The sequence below is a fragment of the Ovis canadensis genome, chromosome 17 (assembly GCF_042477335.2).
Source record: "Ovis canadensis isolate MfBH-ARS-UI-01 breed Bighorn chromosome 17, ARS-UI_OviCan_v2, whole genome shotgun sequence".
NCBI lineage: Eukaryota > Metazoa > Chordata > Mammalia > Artiodactyla > Bovidae > Ovis > Ovis canadensis.
This window is the reverse complement of record NC_091261.1, coordinates 56,770,836-56,793,941: the sequence shown is the minus strand read 5'-3', so window position 1 is coordinate 56,793,941 and position 23,106 is coordinate 56,770,836. Positions and strand designations below refer to the sequence as shown.

Sequence of the window (23,106 nt, the reverse complement as noted above, 5' to 3'; positions counted from 1 at the left end):
TCAGACTCTTCCGCAGACTACCAGCTACCTAGCAACGCGGCAGAGTGACAGTCTAGGAAAATGTGTGTGGACTGGACACACGCACACAAATGCACACACATGCGGGGAAACAGTTTGTTCCCTGAGATGAAAACCCATCGTGTGTGATTTAAAGATGCTAAGTAATTTAGCTGCTGGGAAGAAAGCCCCATGTTAGGCCCCACAGACCTCAGCTGCAGCTCTGAGGGGTCCCAGTGCCACCTGCCTAGGCAAGGAGCAGGCACCAGCGACAGGTCCTTTTTACAAAAAGGCAAGAGTCTCTGGAGATGGTTTCTGTTGCTTTTCCAATTAACAGGCTTACAAAACGGGCTCATCAGGAAAATCTAATACACCCTCGACCACCGTGGTTGAGTTACTTGCCTTACCCAAACCACCATGATCTAAAAAACTAACCGGGAAATTTCCTGTTGGGTCCAGTGGTTAGGACTTCAAGCTTTCACTGCTGAGGGCATGGGTTCGATCCCTGGTCAGTGAACTGAGATCCCACAGGATGTAGCCAATTTTTTAAAAAAATTTTCTTAAAAAAAATGGTATGAAAAATAAAAAGCTAACTGGCCAGAAGGACACTCCTTTTCCGGACAACTTCTGCATCATGGCGGTACAAGGGTGGAGGAGACATTTTCCTAATCAGGACCCACTTTTGCTTCCCAAAGATGGAGAGGATCTGAGTTTGCCTACAAGACAGAAGGCTTCCTCCAGCCCTAGGGTTGCTAGTCCCAGCCTCTTTCCATGGAACCAAGAGTTCTGTGCCCCTCTCAGGAGTGGGGTGCAGACCACCCACCACTTCCCTTTCCATTCTGCAGGCAGAGCTGTCGGATCCCCATAACCAAGACCAGGGAAGAGAACAGGCAACACGCTGTGTACAGGCTGACTAGGCAGCTCTAGTCACAACAGCCAGTGGGTGGAGACAACCCAATGCTCACTGATGGCAGGTGGATCCACAGGAGGTGGTGGTCTATCCAGGCAGTGGAATGCTATGCAGCCACAACAAGGACAGAAGCACAGACACAGGCTACAGCAAGAATGGACTTGAAAACATACTGGTAGAGGAAAGAAGCCAGACACAAAAGAAAACATGTCGTGTGATTTCATGTGGATGAAATGTCCAGAATAGGCAAAGCCATAGAGACAGAAAAGAGATGAATAGGATGGTGGCCAGGACCAGGGCCCGGGGGAAGCAGGGAGGGGGAAGGGGCTGCTGATGAGCACAGGGTCTGCTTTAGGGGTGATGAAAACATTTTGGAATTAGGTGGTGGTTGTACAACATTTCAAAGGCACTAAATGCCACTGAATTTCTCACTTTTATGTTATATGAAGCTCATCTCAATTTTTTAAAAGGACTATGGGAAAAGCACATGAATTGGAAGTCAGTCTGGCCAAGGTCTTAATCCTAACTCTTTGTGACCTTGAGCAGGTTGGTCTGTTCCCCTGGCTACAAAAGTATCCTATCTGCTTCTAAGAGGGCATCCACCTCCTGGGGTTATCATGGGAAACAGAACTTGATTGGCAGAAGAAAATTAAGCTCCTCCCCCTGAGAAAGAACTCATTCTTTGAGAAGGACGTTCAATGGTATGAATATGGCTTTCTCCCCCTCTTTCCTCAGCAGATTGTTTTGAAACAATCCATAGATCAGACAGGGCTAAAGGCACAGGTTCTGAAACAATCACCTACAAAGTCCTTCCCAGGCTGGGCCACAGCCACTTGAGCTAGCCGTGTTAAGACTCCAGAATCATTCCCACGGTGTTTCATGTCAATGGGAGTTGCTTGCCTAAGGGTCTCCATTTCACCCGCTTAGAGGACCTGGCAAGCTGAGAATGGGAAAGGACACTGTCCCCGTCCAATCAGAAAAGGAAGGCAGGTGGGAGTGTAAATTGGTGCAGCCACTATGGAGAGCAGTAGGAAGGGTGCTGGAAAACTAAAAATAGATTTGCCATATTATCCTGAAGTCTCACTCTGCATATATCTGGACAAAATTATAATTCAAAAAGATACATGCACCCCTATGTTCGTGTGTGTGTGCTGAATCATGTCCGATTCTTTGCAACCTCATGGACTTGAGTCCACCAAGCTCCTCTATCCATGGGATTCTCCAGGCAAGAATACTGGAATGGTTGCCATCCCCTTCTCCAGGGGATCTTCTGACCAGGAATCGAACCCACATTTCTTGCGTCTCCTGAATTGGCAGGAGGATTCTTCACCACTGCGCCACCTGGGAAGTCCCTGTGTTCATGGAGATTCCTGGGTCAGAAGATCCCCTGGAGAAGGAGATGGCAACCTTGGAGAAGGGCATACTAACCCACTCCAGTATTCTTGCCTGGAGAATCCCATGGACAGAAGAGCCTGGTGGGCTACAGTCCATGGGGTCACAAAGAGTCAGACATGACTGAAGGGACTTAGCACGCTCGCACAGAAGCAACCTAAGTGTCTTTCAAGAGAGGAATGGATAAAGAGGATGTGGTGTACATATACAATGAACTACTACTTGGCCACAAAAAGGAATGAAGTAATGCCATTTGCAACAACACGGATGGACCCAGAGATTATCATACTTAGGTGAAGTAAGTCAGAAAAGACAAATACCATATGAGATCACTTAATATGTGGAATCTAAATAATAGCACAAATGAATCTATCCAAGAAACAGACACAGACTCGAAGACATAGCGAACAGACTTGTGTTTGCCAATGGAGGGGGGAAGGATGAAGTGGGAGTTTGGGATTAACAGATGAAAACTATTATATATAGAGAGAAGGCTGTGTTAATTTCTGCTGTAGCGCAAAGTGATTCTGTTATACATTTTATATATATATATATACATTCATTCTTTTTTATATTCTTTTCCATTTTGGTTTATCACAGAACATTGAATATAGTTCCTTATGCTATAAAGTAGGACCTTGTTGTTCATCCACTCCCTATTTAATAGTTTTCAATAAATTTAAAAAAGAAAAGGAATTCAGTGATTCCACCTGTGAGTACTATGTTCTAACTTCACAAAAAAGCAGGTGAATTCTGTACTTTAGCCACCAGAAAATGTAACAGAGCAGAGAATTTCACAGACAAGATCTTGGGTAACTCATGATGCAGAAGAACAAGGTGAGAAGACACAGCAGGAAGGAACCACTCAGTTCTGTAAAATGGGCTGCCAGGACCCAGCCCAGCTTGCTTGAAGAAATCAGCGAAGCTCATTGCTTCAACACTAGTTGGAGGCCACTCAAAAAACAGACCCTACAGAGAAATCCCTGTTCGACTATTAAGAGCTGCTATAGATAACTCACCGTGTAGGTACCACTAGTGGTAAAAATCTGCCTGTCAATGCAGGAGACACAAGAGACATGAGTTCCATCCTGGGGTCGGGATCCCCTGGAGAAGGAATGGCAACCCACTCCAGTATTCTTGCCTGGGAAATCCCATGGACAGAGGAGCCTGGTGGGCTGCAGTCCATGGGGTCTCAAAGAGTCGGACATGACTGAGCGACTGAGCACAGAGAGAATGATTTATCTGATCCTGAATGCAAAGAGTGTTTGCAAGACTGACAGAGAAGCACCAGATGCAAAGTTGCATAACTGCCATCCAGAGCCTTCCAGTCACACATATGGAGAAAGCACAGCTGGGCTGTTTCCATTTGGACTAGCTCTCTCTGAGGAAATGCCAGGTGTCGATTGCAACGTGGTTCTGAGGGTTCAGCATTAAAGCAGCAGAATCTATGATGGTCATGGAGCTAAGAATAGGTCCTGAACATCAAGATCTCAGCAGGCTCAGAGCTGCTACAAAGCACAGCAGGCTCTCTATTAGGTGTGTCCCAAGGCCAGTGGTGAGGTGTGGTACCTAGGCCCTTTTCAAGTCATTTTAGGAGATGTTATGATGGTCTGTGAACCAAAAAACTGTTACAAATAAGAATGGAATGGAATGGAACAGAGTAGAATAGGACCAAATAGAAGAATTTTGCATATATTCCTTAATAGAATACAATCATGTATTATTTTTGCTGCCAATCAAATAAAAAAAGGATATTATTGCATTTAATAATATGTACAAATCAATAGCTTTTCTATATAGGAAGAACAATCAGTTGGGAAACAATCCCATTTCTGGTGGCATATCAAACAAAAAACACACCAATACAAAGTGGTATAGATATGATTATGTCTATGAATGATTTGAACCAGAAATACACAAGATATATGTGAAGAAAACTGAAGAAGAAAATATGAAAATTGAATAAAGAGAAAAGCATACAATATGCTTGAAAGGGATGCTTAAATTCTATGACATTTTCCCTAAATCAATCTTAAAATTTAATATGATTACAAAAGATATACAGACAGACACCCTCAGATCTATGGAAGCTGATTCTAAACTTTGTATGAAAATATAAGCACAAAAGTATAACATGGAAAATTTTTTTAGGATAAAGAATAATGAAAGGATACTACCATTACCAGACATTAAAATATAAATATATTTGTTAAATTGATGGTAATGGTGCAAGAATAGGTAAATCAACAGAATAGATTTGGGCAAATAAGTTCTATCACATATCAGCATTTACTATATAATAAAGTATCACTTCTAATCAATAAGAAGACTGATTATTCAATAAATGACATTAATAAAGCTGGATATTTTTTTAAAAATTCTTACTCAAAAATTAATTCCAGATGAATCAAGCATTTAAACACATAGAAGAAAAATTAGACATTTTTGAAGAAATCATTAATTTTTTTTCATTCTTTTTAAATGAAGGAGGACTTTAACCAAGACAGGAAATCAGAGATGATGAGAGGAAGAGCTGATTAAATATGACAACAAGGAAATTTAAAACTTTTCACAGTGAAAAAAATGCTATAAATAGGCCAAAAGATAAGTTATAAAACAGGATAAAATATTGGCAACACCGGTTTCAAACTCAGGTATGGGCCCAGGTTTTATGAGACCTGGGGTTTGTTCAACTTGGGGACCCTGTTTTAAAAGAATAAAAACAGAAAAGAAACCCAACCAATACAAAATGGTATAGATATGATTATGTTTAATGAATGAGAAAATAAATCAAATCCCAGACTTTAAAAAGCTAACAAACCCCACAAATATCACAAAATTTAGAAAAATAACATTGTATTTGTTTAATTAACTGCCTGACAGACCTCTGCAATTCCTTTGTTACATTATTGTGGCTGCATGATCTTTGATGACCTCTCCAAATGACAATGATTTTGAGGCATAATTCTATTTGGAGAGAATAAAGGATAAATTCTTTCCCTAACATATTTAATCAAATGGGGGGTGGTTAAAGTTATTTTTGACAGTTTAAAAGTTTTCTTCATATGATCCAACAATCCCACTCCTGGACATATATCCAGACAAAACTATAATTCAAAAAGATACATGCACCACTATCCTTACAGCAGCACTATTTACAATAGCCAGTACATGGAAACAACCTAAATGTCCATCAATAGATAAATGGATAAGGAAGATGTGGTGTATGTTTTATGTGTATTATATATATATATATATATATACACACATATATACACAATGGAATATTGCTAACTCATCAAAAAGAATGCAATAATGCTGTTTGCAGCAACATGGATGCAAATGAAGTAAGTCAGACAAAGACAAATATCATATGATATCACTCATATGTGGAATCTAAAATATGACACAAATGAACTTGTTTTACATAACACACTCACAGACATAAATAACAGACTTGTAGTTGCCAAGGGGAAGGGGTGGGGAAGGGATGTACTAGAAGTTTGGGGTTAGCAGATGCAAACGATTATATATAGTTGTTTATATAAACAATAGGGTCCTACTGTATAGCATAACTATTGAATATTGAAAAGAAGGTCTGCATAGGTATACATGAGGCACTTTGTTGTACAACAGAAATTAACACAAGATTGCAAAACAAATATTCTTCAATTTAAAAAATAAATAAAATATCTAAAGTTTAAAAAAATTTTCTTTACCAAATTTATTCCATGTATCGCTACTGTTACAGTAGCTCCTGAACTACTATTCCAGGGTGTGTTCAAAAAGCATAGAAATTCTTTTTTTTTTTAAGTTATTTATTTTCAGTCAGTTCAGTTCAGTTGCTCAGTCATGTCCAACTCTTTGCGACCCCGTGAATGGCAGCATGCCAGGCCTTCCTGTCCATCACCAACTCCCGGAGTTCACTCAGACTCACGTCCATCGAGTCAGTGATGACATCCAGCCATCTCATCCTCTGTCACCCCCTTCTCCTCCTGCCCCCCATCCCTCCCAGCATCAGAGTCTTTTCCAATGAGTCAACTCTTCTCATGAGGTGGCAAAAAGTACTGGAGTTTCAGCTTCAGCATCATTCCCACCAAAGAAATCCCAGGGCTTATCTCCTTCAGAATGGACTGATTGGATCTCCTTGCAGTCCAAGGGGCTCTCAGGAGTCTTCTCCAACACCACAGTTCGAAAGCATCAATTCTTCAGCACTCAGCTTTCTTTATAGTCCAACTCTCACATCCATACATGACCACTGGAAAAACCATAGCCTTGACTAGATGGACCTTTGTTGGCAAAGTAATGTCTCTGCTTTTAAATATGTTATCTAGGTTGGTCATAACTTTTCTTCCAAGGAGTAAGCGTCTTTTAATTTCACGTCTGCAATCACCATCTGCAGTGATTTTGGAGCCCCCCCCCAAAAAAATCTGACACTATTTCCGCTGTTTCCCCATCTATTTCCCATGAAGTGATGGGACCAGATGCCATGATCTTCGTTTTCTGAATGTTAAGCTTTAAGCCAACTTTTTCACTCTCCACTTTCACTTTCATCAAGAGGCTTTTTAGTTCCTCTTCACTTTCTGCCATAAGGGTGGTGTCATCTGCATATCTGAGGTTATTGATATTTCTCCTGGCAATCTTGATTCCAGCTTGTGCTTCTTCCAGCCCAGCATTTCTCATGATGTACTCTGCATATAATTTAAATAAGCAGGGTGACAATGTACAGCCTTGACGTACTCCTTTTCCTATTTGGAGCCAGTCTGTTGTTCCATGTCCAGTTCTAACTGTTGCTTCCTGATCTGCATATAGGTTTCTCAAGAGGCAGGTTAGGTGGTCTGGTATTCCCATCTCTTTCAGAATTTTCCAGTTTATTGTGATCCACACAGTCAAAGGCTTTATTTTAATTGGAGACTAATTACTTTACAATATTGTAGTGGTTTTTCCCATACACTGACATGAATCCATCATGAGTGTACCTGTGTCCCCCATCCTGAACCCCCTCCCACCTCCCTCCCCAGTCCCAGTGCACTGGCTTTGAGTGCCCCATTTCATGCATTGAACTTGGACTGGTGATCTATTTCACACATGGTAATATACATGTTTCAATGCTGTTCTGTCAAATCATCCCACCCTCACCTTCTCCCGCAGAATCCAAAAGTCTGTTCTTTATATCTGTCTCTTTTGCTGTCTCGTATATAAGGTCATCGTTACCATCTTTCTAAATTACATATATATGCATTAATATACTGTATTGGTGTTTTTCTTTCTGATTTAGTTCACATGTATAATAGGCTCCAGTTTCATCCACCTCATTAGAACTGATTCAAATGTATTGTTTTTAATAGCTGAGTAATATTCCATTGTGTATATGTACCACAGCTTTCTTATCCATTCATCTGCTGATGGACATCTTGGTTGCTTGCATGTCCTAGCTATCGTAAACAGTGCTGTGATGAACATTGGGGTACATGTGTCTCTTTCAATTCTGGTTTCCTTGGTGTGTATGCCCAGCAGTGGGATTGCTGGGTCATATGACAGTTCTATTTCCAGTTTTTTAAGGAATCTCCACACTCTTCTCCATAGTGGCTGTACCAGTTTGCATTCCCACCAACAGTGTAAGAGGGTTCCCTTTTCTCCACACCCTCTCCAGTATTTATTGTTTGTAGACTTTTTGATAGCAGCCATCCTGACTGACCAAAGAAAGCAATGGCACCCCACTCCAGTACTCTTGTCTGGGAAATCCCATGGACAGAGGAGCCTGGTCGGCTGTAGTCCATGGGGTCGCTAAGAGTTGGACATGGCTGAAGTGACTTAGCAGCAGCGGCAGCAGCATTCTGACTGGCATGAGATGGTACTTCACTGTGGTTTTGATTTGCATTTCTCTGATAATGAGTGATGTTGAGCATCTTTTCATGTGTTTGTTAGCCATCTGTATGTCTTATCTGGAGAAATGTCTGTTTAGTTCTTTGGCCCATTTTTTTGATTGGGTCAGTTATTTTTCTGGTATGAAGCTACATACGCTGCCTGTATATTTTTTAGATTAATTCTTAATCAGTTGCTTCATTTGCTATAATTTTCTCCCATTCTGAAGGCTGTCTTTTCACCTTGCTTATAGTTTCCCTCACTGTGCAAAAGTTTCTAAGTTTAATTAGGTCACATTTGTTTACTTTTGCTTTTATTTCCATTACTTTGGGAGGTGGGTCATAGAGGATCCTGCTGTGGTTTATGTCAGAGAGTGTTTTGCCTATGTTTTCCTCTAGGAGTTTTATAGTTTCTGGTCTTACTTTTAGATCTTTAATCCATTTTGAGTTTATTTTTGTGTATGGTGTTAGAAAGTGTTCTAGTTTCATTCTTTTACAGATGGTTGACCAGTTTTCCCAGTACCACTTGTTAAAGAGATAGTCTTTACTCTATTATATATTCTTGCCTCCTTTGTCAAAGGTAAGGTGTCCATGGGTGCGTGGATTTATCTCTGGGCTTTCTATTTTGTTCCATTGATCTATATTTCTGTCTTTGTGCCAGTACCATACTGTCTTGATGACTGTGGCTTTGTAGTATTGTCTGAAGTCAGGCAGGTTGATTCCTCCAGTTCCGTTCTTCTTTCTCAAGATTGCTTTGGCTATTCAAGGTTTTTTGTATTTCCATACAAATTGTGAAATTATTTGTTCTAGTTCTCTGAAAAATACCATTGGTAGCTTGATAGGGATTGTGTTGAATTTATAGATTGCTTTGGCTAGTATACTCATTTTCACTATATTGATTCTTCCGATCCAGGAATGTGGTATATTTCTCCATGTATTTGTGTCATCTTTGATTTCTTTCATCAGTGTTTTATAGTTTTTTATATATAGGTCTTTAGTTTCTTTAGGTAGATTTATTCCTAAGTATTTTACTCTTTTTGTCACAATGGTGAATGGAATCATTTCCTTAATTTCTCTTTCTGTTTTCTCATTATTAGTGTATAGGAATGCAAGGGATTTCTGTGTATTAATTTTATATCCTGCAACTTTACTATATTCATTGATTAGCTCTAGTAATTTTCTGATGGAGTCTTTAGGGTTTTCTATGTAGAGGATCGTGTCATCTACAAACAGTGAGTTTTAATTCTTATTTTCCAATCTGGATTCCTTTTATTTCTTTTTCTTCTCTGATTGCTGTGGCTAACACTTCCAAAACTATGTTGAATAGTAGTGGTGAGAGTGGGCATCCTTGTCTTGTTCCTGCCTTTAGGGGGAAATGCTTTCAATTTTTCACCATTGAGGATAATGTTTGCTGTGGGTTTATCATATGTGGCTTTTATTATGTTGAGATGTGTTCCTTCTTTGCCTGCTTTCTGAAGGGTTTTTATCATAAATGAATGTTGAGTTTTGTCAAAGGCTTTCTCTGCATCTATTGAGATAATCACATGGTTTTTATCTTTCAATTTGTTAATATGTATAACATTGATTGGTTTGCAAATATTGCATCCCTGGGATAAAGCCCACTTGGTCATGATGTATGATCTTTTCAACATGTTGTTGGATTCTGTTTGCTAGAATTTTGTTAAAGATTTTTGCATCTATGTTCATCAGTGATATTGGCCTGTACTTTTCTTTTTTTGTGGCATCTTTGTCTGCTTTTGGTATTAGGGTGATGGTGGCCTCATAGAATGAGTTTGGCAGTTTACCTTCCTCTGCAATTTTCTGAAAGAATTTGAGTAGGATAGGTGTTAGTTCTTGTCTACACTTTTGGTAAAATTCACCTGTGAGTCCATCTGGTTCTGGGCCCTTGTTTGTTGGGAGATTTTTGATTGCAGTTTTGATTTCCGTGCTTGTGATGGGTCTGTTAAGATTTTCTGTTTCTTCCTGGTTCAGTTACGGAAGGTTATACTATTCTAAGAATTTGCCCATTTCTTCCAAGTTGTCCATTTTATTGGCATATAGTTGCTGATAGTAGTCTCTTATGATCCTTTATATTTTTGTGTTGTCTGTTGTGACTTCTCCATTTTCATTTCTAATTTTGTTGATCTGATTCTTCTGGCTTTTTTCCTTGATGAGTCTGGCTAATGGTTTGCCGATTTATTTATCATCTCAAAGAACCAGCTTTTAGTTTTATTGATTTTTGCTATAGTCTCTTTTGTTTCTTCTTCATTCATTTCTGCCCTAATTTTTATTATTTCTTTCCTTTTACTAACCCTGGGGTTCTTCATTTCTTCTTTTTCTAGTTGCTTTAGGTGTAAAGTTGGGTTATTTATTTGATTTTTCTTATGTTTCTAGAGGTAAGCTTGTATTGCATTGAACCTTCCCCTTAGCACTGCTTTTGTCAAATCCCATAAGTTTTGGGTTGTTGTTGTTTTCATTTTCATTTGTTTCTATGCATATTTTAATTTTTCTTTTGATTTCTTCTGTGATTTGTTGGTTATTCAGAAGTGTGTTGTTTAGCCTCCATATGTTTGTATTATTAATAATTTTTTCCTGTAGTTGACATCTAATATTAACACACTGTGGTCAAAAAAGATGTTTGAAATGATTTCTTTCTTTTTTTTTTTTTTTTAAATTTACCAAGGCTAGGTTTATGGTCCAGGATGTGATCTATCCTGGAGAATGTTTCATGTGTACTTGAGAAAAAGGTAAAATTCATTGTTTTGGGGTGAAATGTCCTATAGATATATTAGGTCTAACTGGTCCATTGTATCATTTAAAGTTTGTGTTTCCTTGATAATTTTCTGTTTGGTTGATCGATTCATAGGTGTGAGTGGGGTATTAAAGTCTCCCACTATTAGTGTGTTCCTGTTAATTTCCCCTTTCATACTTGTTGGCATTTGCCTTACATATTGCAGTGCCCCTTTGTTGGGTGCATATATATTTATAATTGTTTTGTCTTCTTCTTGGATTGATCCTTTGATCATTATGTCTTCTTTGTCTCTTTTCATGGCCTTTATCTCAAAGTCTACTTTATCTGAAATGAGTATTGCTACTCCTGCTTTCTTTTGGTCTCCATTTGCATGAAATATCTTTTTCCAGCCCTTTACTTTCAGTCGGTATGTGTCCCATGGTTTGAGATGAGTCTTTTATAGACAGCATATATAGGGATCTTGTTTTTTATTCTATTCAGCCAGTCTTTGTCTTTTGGTTGGGGCATGCAACCCATTTACATTTAAGGTAATTATTGATATGTATGATCCCCTTGCCATTTACTTTGCTGTTTTGGGTTCAAGTTTATAACCCTTTTCTATGTTTCCTGCTAAAGAAAATCCTTAAGCATTTGTTGGAGAGCTGGTTTGGTGGTATTGATTTTCTCTCAGCTTTTGCTTGTCTGTAAAGCTTTTGATGGGTGGAGCTGTGTTCCCTCCCTACTATTTACCTGGGGCCAAACTATGGTGGAGGTAATGAAGATAATGGTGACCTCCTTCAAAACATCCCTTGCGTGTACTGCTACATTCAGTGCCCCCAACCCTGCAGCAGGCCACCACCAACCCACATCTCCGCTGGAGACTCCTGGACACTCACAAGCAAGTTTGGGTCAGTCTCTGGTGGTGTCACTGTTCTTGTTGCTTATTTAACTTACATGCAGAGTAAATCATGCAAAATGCTGGGCTGGATGAAGCACAAGCTGGAATCAAGATTGCCAGGAGAAATATCAATAACCTCAGATATGCAGATGACACCACCCTTATGGCAGACAGTGAAGAGGAACTAAAGAGCCTCTTGATGAAAGTGAAAGTGGAGAGTGAAAAAGTTGGCTTAAAGCTTAACATTCAGAAAACTAAGATCATGGCATCTGGTCCCATCACTTCATGGCAAATGGATGGGGAAACAGTGGAAACAGTAGCTGACTTTATTTTGGGGGGCTCCAAAATCACTGTAGATGGTGATTGCAGTCATGACATTAAAAGATGCTTACTCCTTGGAAGGAAAGTTATGACCAGCCTAGACAGCATATTAAAAAGCAGAGATATTACTTTGCCAACAAAGGTCCATCTAGTCAAGGCTATGGTTTTTCCAGTGGTCATGTATGGATGTGAGAGTTGAACTATAAAGAAAGCTGAGTGCCGAAGAATTGATGCTTTTGAACTGTGGTATGGGAGAAGACTCTTGAGAGTTCCTTGGACTGCAAAGAGATCCAACCAGTCCATCCTAAAGGAAATCAGTCCTGGGTGTTCATTGGAAGGACTGATGTTGAAGCTGAAGCTCCAATATTTTGGCCACCTGATGTGAAAAGCTAACTCATTTGAAAGACCCTGAAGTTGGGAAAGATTGAAGGCAGGAGGAGAAGGGGATGACAGAGGATGAGATGGCTGGATGTCATCACTGACTCAATGGACATGAGTTTGGGTAAACTCTAGGAGTTGGTGATGGATAGGGAGGCCTAGTGTGCTGCAGTCCATTGGGTCACAAAGAGGTGGACACAACTGAACGACTGAACTGAACTGAACTGAAACCTTTTGATTTCTCTTTCATATTTGAATGAGATCCTTGCTGGGTGCAGTAATCTGGGTTGTAGGTTTTTCTTTTTCATCACTTTAAGTACTTCCTGCCATTCCCTTCTCACCTGAAGAGTTTCTATTGAAAGATCAGCTGTTACCCTTATGGGGATCCCCTTGTGTGTTATTTGTTGCTTTTCCCTTGCTGCTTTTAATATTTGTTCTTTGTGTTTGATCTTCATTAATTTGATTAATATATGTCTTGGGATGTTTTGCTTGGGTTTATCCTGTTTGGGACTCTCTGGGTTTCTTGGACTTGGGTGGCTATTTCCTTTTGCATTTTAGGGAAGTTTTCAACTATTATCTCCTCAAATATTTTCTCATGGTCTTTCTTTTTGTCTTCTTCTTCTGGGGCTCCTACGATCCGAATGTTGGGCGTTTAACATTGTCCCAGAGGTTTCTGAGGTTGTCCTCATTTCTTTTCATTCTTTTTTCTTTTACCTCTCTGCTTTATTTCCACCATTCTATCTTCCACTTCACTTATCCTATCTTTTGCCTCAGTTATTCTACTGTTGGTTCTCTCCAGAGTGCTTTTGATCTCAGTTATTGCATTATTCATTATTGATTCTTTTTTATTTTTTCTAGGTCCTTGTTAAACATTTCTTACATCTTCTCAATCCTTGTCTCTAGTCTGTTTATCTGTAACTCCATTTTGTTTTCAAGATTTGAGTCATTTTTACTATCATTATTCTGAATTTTTTTTCAGGTAGACTCCCTATCTCCTCCTCTTTTGTTTGGTTTGGTGGGCATTTATCATGTCCCTTTACCTGCTGAATATTTCTCTGCCTTTTCCTTTGTTTAGATTGCTGTGTTTTGGGTGGCCTTTCTGTAGGCTGGAAGTATGTGAGTGAGTAAGTATGTAAGTGAAGTCGCTCAGTCGTGTCCAACTCTTTGCGACCCCATGGACTATAGCCCACCAGGCTCCTCCATCCATGGGATTCTCCAGGCAAGAATACTCAAGTGGGTTGCCATTTCCTTCTCCAGGGGATCTTCCCAACCCAAGGATTGAACCCAGGTCTCCTGCATTGCAGGTAGATGCTTTAACCTCTGGTTCTTCTTTATTGTGGAGCTTGCTCCCTGTTGGTGGGGTTGGACTAGTGGCTTGTCAAGGTTTCCTGGTTAGAGGAGTTTGTGTCTGTGTTCTGATGGGTGGAGCTGGATCTGTTTTCTCTGGAGTGTAATGAAGTGTCCAGTAGTGAGTTTGGGGGTGTCAGTGGGTTTGGCATGGCTTTGGCAGCCTGTCTTCTAATGCTCAGGGATGTGTTCCCACATTGCTAGAGAATTAAAGTGGTATGTCTTGCTATGGAACTTGTTGGCTCTTGGGTGGAGCTCAGTTTCAATGTAGGTATGGAGGCTTTTGGATGAGCTCTTGTCTGTTAATGTTCCCTGGAATCAGGAGTTCTCTGGTGTTCTTAAGTTTTGGATTTAAGCCTCTTGCCTCTGGAAAAGCATAGGAATTCTGAACAATCCTATTTTATTTGAAAAAAAAAATAGGATTATTTTTCTTAGATCAAAAAAGAAAAATAAATGCCTGATGGATTACATTGGTGTTTTCTGGATTGTTGAGGATATTCCAGACAGGAGAACTTCCTGTTTGTCATGCATTGGTGAGAAATACCTTCTCTGCTTATAGTTATGCATTGAGGACTGGAAGAATTTTGCACAGACTAGCTTTCATCTCCACACAGTTCAAACCTCTTTTCTCACCCACATATGCTTTCAGATCCACATACCTAAGCTATGGTGACATTATGATGTCATCTTTGGCTACACAGGGTGATGAAGGATAACTCAGATGTATTATTCCAGGAAGAAATCATGTACCATGATTACCAGTGATAATTTGTACCCAGAAGTAACAGAAACCCATTTAACATATCCCACTAAATCCAAATTAAATGTGATCTTAACTGAACTTTCTCTTAACCAGATGTCAAAAATGCTGACAGCCTGTCTGACAAAACTATCATGAGAGAAAGTCTCAATAAAAAGATATAACTGTTTTAAATGATTGCAATAAAATAACTTAGCTGAGTAAATTTTATGAACACATTGCTAGGATCATTTCAGGGTCTTTTAAGGGTTTGTGCAATTAAGGATGACTGAAGCTCAGACTTCACTGATTTCATGTAAATCAGCCTCTTGATGAGCTAAGGACTAAATTCCTTAATATATAAAGAGCTCTAACAAATCAATAAGACCAACAATTTAATTGAAAACTTAGCAAAGGGTGTATATACACAGTACAGTTCAGTATAGTTCAGTTTAGTTCATTTCAGTCACTCAGTCACGTCCAACTGTTTGTGACCCCGTGAATCCCACTACACCAGGCCTCCCTGTCCATCACCAACTCCCGGAGTTCACTCAGATTCACGTCCATCGAGTCGGTGATGCCATCCAGCCATCTCATCCTCTGTCATCCCCTTCTCTTCCTGCCCCCAATCCCTCCCAGCATCAGAGTCAACCCTTTCCAATGAGTCAACTCTTTGCAGTACAGCATTCCCCCAATTTAAAAAAAAAATGATGAGTTGTTGCCACAATACAATCTCCAACACATGTTAAGTGAAAAAAGAAAAAGGCAAATAGTGTGTATGCAGTCTTCAGTCTCCCTACAAAAATGGAATGTCTGTACATACAGACTATTTCAGAAAGCTTACAACAATGAGTGGTTGCCTTAGGGACTAAGGGTTTGAGAGTGAAAGCTCTCTTTTACTTTGGTGCAGAGTGAATTTTTCAGCAACTGCAGATACTGTTTTGTCTTTTTTACTCCAAGTGTTATTACTTACTAAAACTCATTGAACTGTAAACCTAAAAAGAGTACATTTAACTGTCTTTAAAATTAAAAATGTAGATTTTAAAAACATGATTATTAAGTGTATATTACATAATAATATATAGTAAAATAATATTTTATGTGTATATATATGCACACACAGAACTTAAATACATGTATATAAACACAGGACATAATGGAAAAATGCCCATTGTTTAACATTTGCTTTACTTTAGCTACTGGATTGAATAGGGATGGAGGTAAAGCAAAGTAGTACAACACTGTAAAATACTTTTAGCTAGATTTGATATGTGTTCTATTCAGTTGGTCAGTTGTGTCCGACTCTTTGTGACCTCATGGACTACAGCACGGCAGGCATCCTTGTCCATCACCAACCCCCAGAGCTTGCTCAAACTCATATTCATTGAGTCGGTGATACCATCCAACCATCTCATCCTCTGTCATTCCCTTTTCCTCCCACCTTCAATTTTTCCAGCATCAGGGTCTTTTCAAATGAGTCAGTTCTTTGCATCAGGTGGCCAAAGTATTGGAGTTTCAGCTTCAACATCAGTCCTTCCAATGAATATTCAGGACTGATTTCCTTTAAGATGGACTGATTGGATCTCCTTGCAGTCCAAGGAACTCTCAAGAGTCTTCTCCAACACCATAGTTCAAAGGAATCAATTCTTTGGCACTCAGCTTTCTTTATAGTCCCACTCTCACATCCATACATGACTACTGGAAAAACCATAGCTTTGACTAGATGGACATTTGTCAGCAAAGTAATGTTTCTGCTTTTGAATATGCTGTCTAGGTTGGTCATAACTTTCCTTCCAAGGAATAAGTGTCTTTTAATGTCATGGCTGCAGTCACCATCTGCAGTGATTTTGGAGCCCAAGAAAATAAAGTATGTCACTATTTCCATTGTTTCCCTATCCATTTGCCATGAAGTGATGGGACCAGATGCCATGATCTTCATTTTTTTAATGTTGAGTTTTAAGCCAACTTTTTCACTCTCCTCTTTCACTTTCACCAAGAGGTTCTTTAGTTCCTCTTCACTTTCTGCCATAAGGGTGGTATCATCTGCATAGGTGAGGTTATTGATATTTCTCCCAGCAATCTTGATTGCAGCTTGTGCTTCATCCAGCCCAGCATTTTGCATGATGTACTCTGCATATAAATTAAATAAGCAGGGTAACAGTATATAGCCTTGATGTACTCCCTTCCCAATTTGGAACCAGTCTGTTGTTCCAGGTCCAGTCCCAAGTGTTGCTTCTTGACCTGCATACAGGTTTCTCAGGAAGCAATAAAGTGGTCTGGCATTCCCATCTCTTTAAGAATTTTCCACAGATTGTTGTGATCCACAGTCAAAGGCTTTGGCATAATCGATAAAGCAGAACTGTTATTATTTGCATCAGGTTTACCCCATAAGCCTATTTAAACCTGAAGTCTATAAACACATTCAACTACTGCAATAGAAAAATAAGCAAAAATGCAGCTAAGACAAAAATGACCTTGATAATCCACCAAAACAATGCTTCCCATGTGAATAATGGAAGGTTGAGATCCATGTTAGATTTGAAGCTTAGCCCGGGTATCTGGTACCCTGAACAGACCCCTCCCTTCCCACCCGTCCTGGTAGGCCAGCCTGTGCTATAGGGAAGGCTGCACTCACATTTGCCTGGGCTTCCTGCAGACATTGCTGCTGGTCATCTCTGCAGTCACAGTAGCCCCTGACTCAGACAGCCTCAGCAGCTGCTCCCCATCAGCAGGCTTCTGGCATAGCCACTCTTTCTGTGTAAGAAAAACCAGAGTCCTTCAGTGCCTGGACCATGGACCACAGGGCAGCCTATCCAGGAACTTCTGTGTGCATTTGTGGAGATGCTGAGGGAACAGTGTTGTGGATTACGCAACAGACACATGAGTCCCCTTCTGCTGGAGTAACAAGTTCCGAGAGATAGACAGGGAATGGGGAGAGATGGACCCCCTTCCTGGATGCAGGGAGAATTGTGCCACCCCCAAACTCTACCCATAAACATTATTCCTACCACAGGCTATTCCAAGGTGCAGAGTGGATTCCCAGCTGGAGAGACTGTATTTCCCTGCCCTCTGTGTGTATCTAAGGATCTGCCTGGTCTCTATTTAAATTCACTTCCCTGGTTGCTCAGCAAGTAAAGAATCTGCCTGCAATGCTGGAGACCAGGGTTTGATCCCTGGGTTGGGGAGATACCCTAGAGAAGGGAAAGTCTACCCATTACAGTATTCTGGCCTGGAGAATTCCATGGAAAGAATAGCCTGGCTGACTACAGTCCATGAGGTCTGCAAAGAGTAGCATACAACTGAGTGACTAACACTTTCACAAGGCATTTACTCCATCGAAGAAATCCTTTGCATCTCTTTCTGGGCACCCTGCGCTGCTCTGGGTGCTCAGAACACAACTCAGATGAAACCCAGGTCCCTGCTGTCATGCGCCTATGTCCTCAGGGCAGGGAGGCAGACCACACACAGATACAGAGATCAGGAACCTGGAACGTGGGTTGTGATGGGGCCACGGAGACACCTGAGACAGGTAAGTGGACAGGCAGAGGGGGACAGGGGTCAGGAAGTCCTCTCTGAGAAGATGACAGAGGAGCAGAGACCTAAGGCCAGCGAGGGAGCAACCTAGACCAGGAGCATCCCCAGGTGGGGCACAGCTGGTGGGAAGCTGAGAACACACCTGGCCTGGCATGGTTGGGGGAGGGGGCTCACAGAGCTCAGGGCTGTTGGAAGGGCAAGGGACTGGGGCCAGGGAGGGGCAGGAGGCAAGCCGTGTACACTTTTATTAGAAGTGGCAAGAACTCTTCTTTTTTTTTTAAGATTTTTTTTATGTGGACCATTTTAAAATTCTTTATTGAATTTGTTACATTACTGCTTCTGTTTTTATAGGCTTTTGTTCAGTTGGTTTTTTCTGGCCACTCAGCATGTGAGATCTTAGGTCCCCTAGCAGGGATCGAACTTGCACCCCCTGGCTTGGGAGGCAAACTCTTAACCACTGGACCGCCAGGGATGTCCAAGAATTCTTCATTTTCTCTGAGTGAGATCCCAGCCACTGGAGGTTCTGAGTACAAACCGATGTCCTCTGCTTTCAGACAGTCCCCCTAGTAGTCTCAGGCGGGAGGGCGGTGCAGACAGCCTGGAAAGTCACACATCCCCTTCTCCTCTGCTGACTGTGAGTTTAATAACAGCCATGAAAGAAGCTGTTGTAGAGAGGAGGAACTTGGGGAAGGAATAGGCCTGGTTCCTGGGGCTCCCGTGTCAGAAGTGACGAGGTAGGAGGGAGGGGGAATGATAAGGAGGTTGGCATTTCCCCAGCATCACTGTCCAGCTCCAGCAGAGGATCGAGGCACCGGCTAGAACCCAATGGCCTGTTAGTCTCCTGGCTCAGCCCCTGTTTTCACATCCGCTAAGATAGTCTGCTTAGACCCAAAGTTCCCAGAGATGCAGTTTCATTGGTTTTATCTTCCTTCTACTCAGAGTGTATGTTTTTCTTGAGTCTCTGTTGAGAGTCTTTTCCAGTGTCTGGAATTGCTCCAAAAGTTTATAGAGAAAGTCTCCTGATGCCCAACCACACAAAGCACTGATGACCCAGAAGGGGATGGGGATTGGGGATGTTTCAGGCTGTCTTAGGCATCAGTGAATCATTTTCACCTTCTCCTTATAGGGTCACATGAAAAGATATTTGATAATATCCCACCCAAGAGCAGAGGCAAGGAGTAGAGAATGAGTTTGTGACCGTGGTTTTCATTGGCTGGTGGTGGTTTAGTCGCTAAGTTGTGTCTGACTCTTGAGACCCCATGGACTATCACCCGCCAGGTTCCTCTGCCATGGGATTCTCCAGGCAAGAATACTGCAGTGGATTGCCATTTTCTTCCCCAGGGAATCTTCCCATCCTGGGAATCAAACCCAGGTCTCCTGCACTGCAGGCAGATTCTTTACCAAATGAGCTACAAGGGAAGCCCTAAGTCTTTTGTTGGTTGGGAAAATACTATTAGGAATTTCAAAACTGTGTGTGTGTTTTCCAAGCACAGAGAGGGTCCCAGCAGTGAAGCCAGTGTCAGTTTACCCAGAAAAGCAGGAAACCCTGTAAGCTAAGATAAAATGTGCTGATCTTGCTCAGCTATTGCTTTAGTATAACAGCTTGAGGTTGAAATCAGAGTTTGCAAAGTCAGATGCCTACAGGGAGCAAATTGACTAAGGGTGAGAAACATATGTTCTCAATACAAATCCTTATCTTCTGACTTTTTTAAAATTTTATTGAGGTATAGTTGATTTGGGCTTCCCAGATAGCTCAGTTGGTAAAGAATCCACCTGCAAAGCAGGAGACCCCGCTGCGATTCCTGGGGCAGGAAGATCTGCTGGAGAAGGGGTAGGCTACCCACTCCAGTATTCTTGGGACTCCCTGGTGGCTCAGCTGGTAAAGAATCCATCTGCAGTGTGGGAGACCTAGGTTCATTTCAATCTTTGGGTTGGGAAGATCCCCTGGAGAAAGGAAAGGCTACCCGCTCCAGTATTCTGGCCTGGAGAATTCCATGGACTGTATAGTCCACGGGGTCACAGAGAGTTGGACACAACTGAGCTACTTTCACTTCACATAGTTGATTTACACTGTTGTGTTCATTTCTGCTATACAGCAAAGAGAGTTACACGTGTAGACATTCTTTTTCATATCCTTTTCCATTATTGTTTGTCACAGAATATTGAATGTAGTTCCCTGTGCTATACAGTAGGACCTTATTGTTTATACTAGTTTGTATCTGCTAATCCCAAACTCCCAGTCCTTCCCTACCCGTCTCCTTGGCACAAGTCTGTCTATGTCTGTGAGTCTGTCATCTATGTCTGTGAGTCTGTTTCTGTTTTGTAAATATGTTCATGTGGTATTTTAGAGTCCACATATGAGTGATCTCATATGATATTTCTCCTTCTCTGTCTGACTTACTTCACTTACTGGGATGATCTCTAGGTCCATCCATGTTGCTACAAATTGCATTATTTCGTTCCTTTATGGCTGAGTAATATTCCATTGTATATATGTGCCACCATTCTTTTTTATGGCTGAGTAATAGTCCATCACATATATGTACCTTGAGTCCCTTCGACTGCAAGGAGATCCAACCAGTCAATCCTAAAGGAAATCAATCCTGAATATTTATTGGAAAGACTGATGCTGAAGCTGAAGCTCCAGTACTTTGGTCACCTGCTGCAAAGAACTGACTTAATAGAGAAGACTCTGATGCTGGGAAAGATTGAAGGCAGGAGGAGAACTGGATGACAGAGAATGAGATTGTTGGATGGCATCACCAACGTGATGGACATGAGCTTGAGCAAGCTCCGGGAATTGGTGATGGACAGGGTGGCCTGGCGTGGTGCAGTCCATGGGGTTGCAAAGAGTCAGACACAACTGAGCAACTGAACTGAACTGCCTGATCTATCACGTCTTCTTTATCCATTCATCTGTCAATGGACATTCAGGTTCCAACTTTTAATAGAGACAAGGGTATTAAAAATATGTCACTGTTAGCAGAATGGATCTGAAGGGTATCACCATTGGGGGGGTGCTAATCTCTGACTAGTCCTACATGTATATAGTCGAATGTATATAATCTAATATATATTAGATCAATTCCACAATCTTCCCTCCTTTTGATAAATAAACCTACAGACTGTGCCCAGCTAGCACTCAAGCCTCCTTTCCAAAGACATGGCTTACACTCATCCACTCCCCAAGCAGTCTGGAACTAGAAAACTGGGACTCTTGAACAACACAGAATCAGCTACCAGTACGTGATCCAGAACTTACCTGACCATTTCAGGCCAGATCACACAAGCTGCAGAATCAAACAGAGCTAAAGAAATGAAATGAATAACCACCTCCTTCCAGAGCTATCAAGTTCCCTGGAGTGAGCCTTACAATGACAGAGGTTCTTTCTTTGGAATGTGGCTAATTGGGGGTGTTAAATGTAAACATCCCAATCTGGTTAATTTTCCATCTGGGATTTCACATTCTATGTCTACAAGAGCTAGGAATTCTAGAAAGTGGTTCCCTAACTGTCAACACCTCACAAAAGGGAGGAAAAGAAACATGATTTCAGGGTCAAGTGAACCCATCCAAGTGAGAAGCGGTAATTGAGAGTGTTCAGGCCCCACCAAAAATAATTCCATTTAACTTCAAACTATGCAAAGCAAACAATGCATGGTCCCTGGTTGAAGTCCTTCTTGATAGTTTCTAGGGAAATACTTGAGAGGACTAAGGGGGACTTGGCCTTTTAACCCCAGTTTATGTCACAGCAGCTTTCAGCTTATGGACCAGCAGCTATATAATCTGACTCATCCTTCAGAAAATCTATGCACCAAGAATTCAGATCCCAAAGCTTCTAGGTCAGATCCTGTCGAGTAAGAATATCACATAGAAGGGAAAATTTCTGGGTTTTAGGGGTAGATCAATTGGCAGTGGTATAAAGTTCAGACCAACAGACTGTAGGCCCATAAATCTGGCCTACCCATTGTTTTTGTAAATAAAATTTTATTAGAACTCTCATTTGTTTACATATGTCTATGGCTGCTTCCATGCTATAATAGCAAAGGTGAGGAATTGCAACAGAGACTATACAGTCTGCAGAACCTAAAATATTTACTGTCTGACCCTTCACAGAAAAAAAATCTGCATCCCCTGGTGAAAGGTTTCTAAACTTTTTGATCAGATACCCCTAACTGATAAAAGAAAATTATGGATCTGTCACAGGAGTAAGGGGAAGAAAGAAGGTACAATCTGTCTGTGGAACATGTTAAGTTACCCTTAAAAAATGCATTCCAATATACATTAGATGCAGACACATACTGTTTGATTCCACTTATAGGAGGTACCTAGAATAGTCAAATTCATAGAGTCAGAAAGTACATTGGTAGATGCCGGGGCTGAGGGGTGGGGAGGGGGAATGGGGAGTTAGTGTTTAATTGGGACAGAGTTTCAGATTAGGAAAGTGAAAAATTCGGGAGAGGGATGATGGTGAGAAGTGCACACCAGTGTGAATGGACTCAGTGCCACTGAACTGCACAGTTACATATGGTTAGTGTAGTATGCTTTATGTGACTTTTACCACTATTTTTTAAAAAATTGTTTTACGTTATGGAGCATGTAGCCCTATTATATGGATGAGTTATGGGATATATATATAGCTTCAAAGTGCATGTATGCTAAGTTGCTTCAGCCATGTCTGACTCTTTGCCACTCCATGGACCACAGCCTGCCAGGCTCCTCTGTCCATGGGATTCTTCGTGCAAGAGTCCTGGAATGGGTTGTCATGTCCTCCTACAGGGGATCTTCCTGACCCAGGAGCAGAACCATGTCTCTTGTCTCCTGCGTTGGCAGGTGGGTTCTTTACCACCAGTGCCACCTGGGAAGCCCAGCTTCAAAGTGTCTCTCCACAAATTATTTACTAACTGTAAAGGGGAGGATATTAATAGTAACCTTTGTGTGAAAAATCTCCAACAGATATTGCCTTATCCAGGCAACCAAATTAACATCAAATCAGG

General features: G+C 41.0%; 1 protein-coding gene across 2 annotated transcripts in view; it reads right to left on the bottom strand.

Annotated features, from left to right (window-relative positions):
• STX2 (syntaxin 2) overlaps positions 1-23,106 on the bottom strand; it is a 96,528-nt gene that overhangs the window by 5,780 nt on the left and 67,642 nt on the right. Inside the window, exons 10-11 of one of the 2 annotated variants that reach the window (XM_069557613.1) lie at positions 17,213-17,331; positions 15,748-16,707 (exon numbers count right to left, since the gene is read on the bottom strand). In XM_069557613.1, coding sequence (XP_069413714.1) covers positions 16,677-16,707; positions 17,213-17,331 — 150 coding nt within the window. In that variant the 3' untranslated portion in view covers positions 15,748-16,676. Of the gene's footprint in view, positions 1-15,747; positions 16,708-17,212; positions 17,332-23,106 lie in introns of those variants that run through there. The other variant, XM_069557612.1, reaches the window with a different exon arrangement.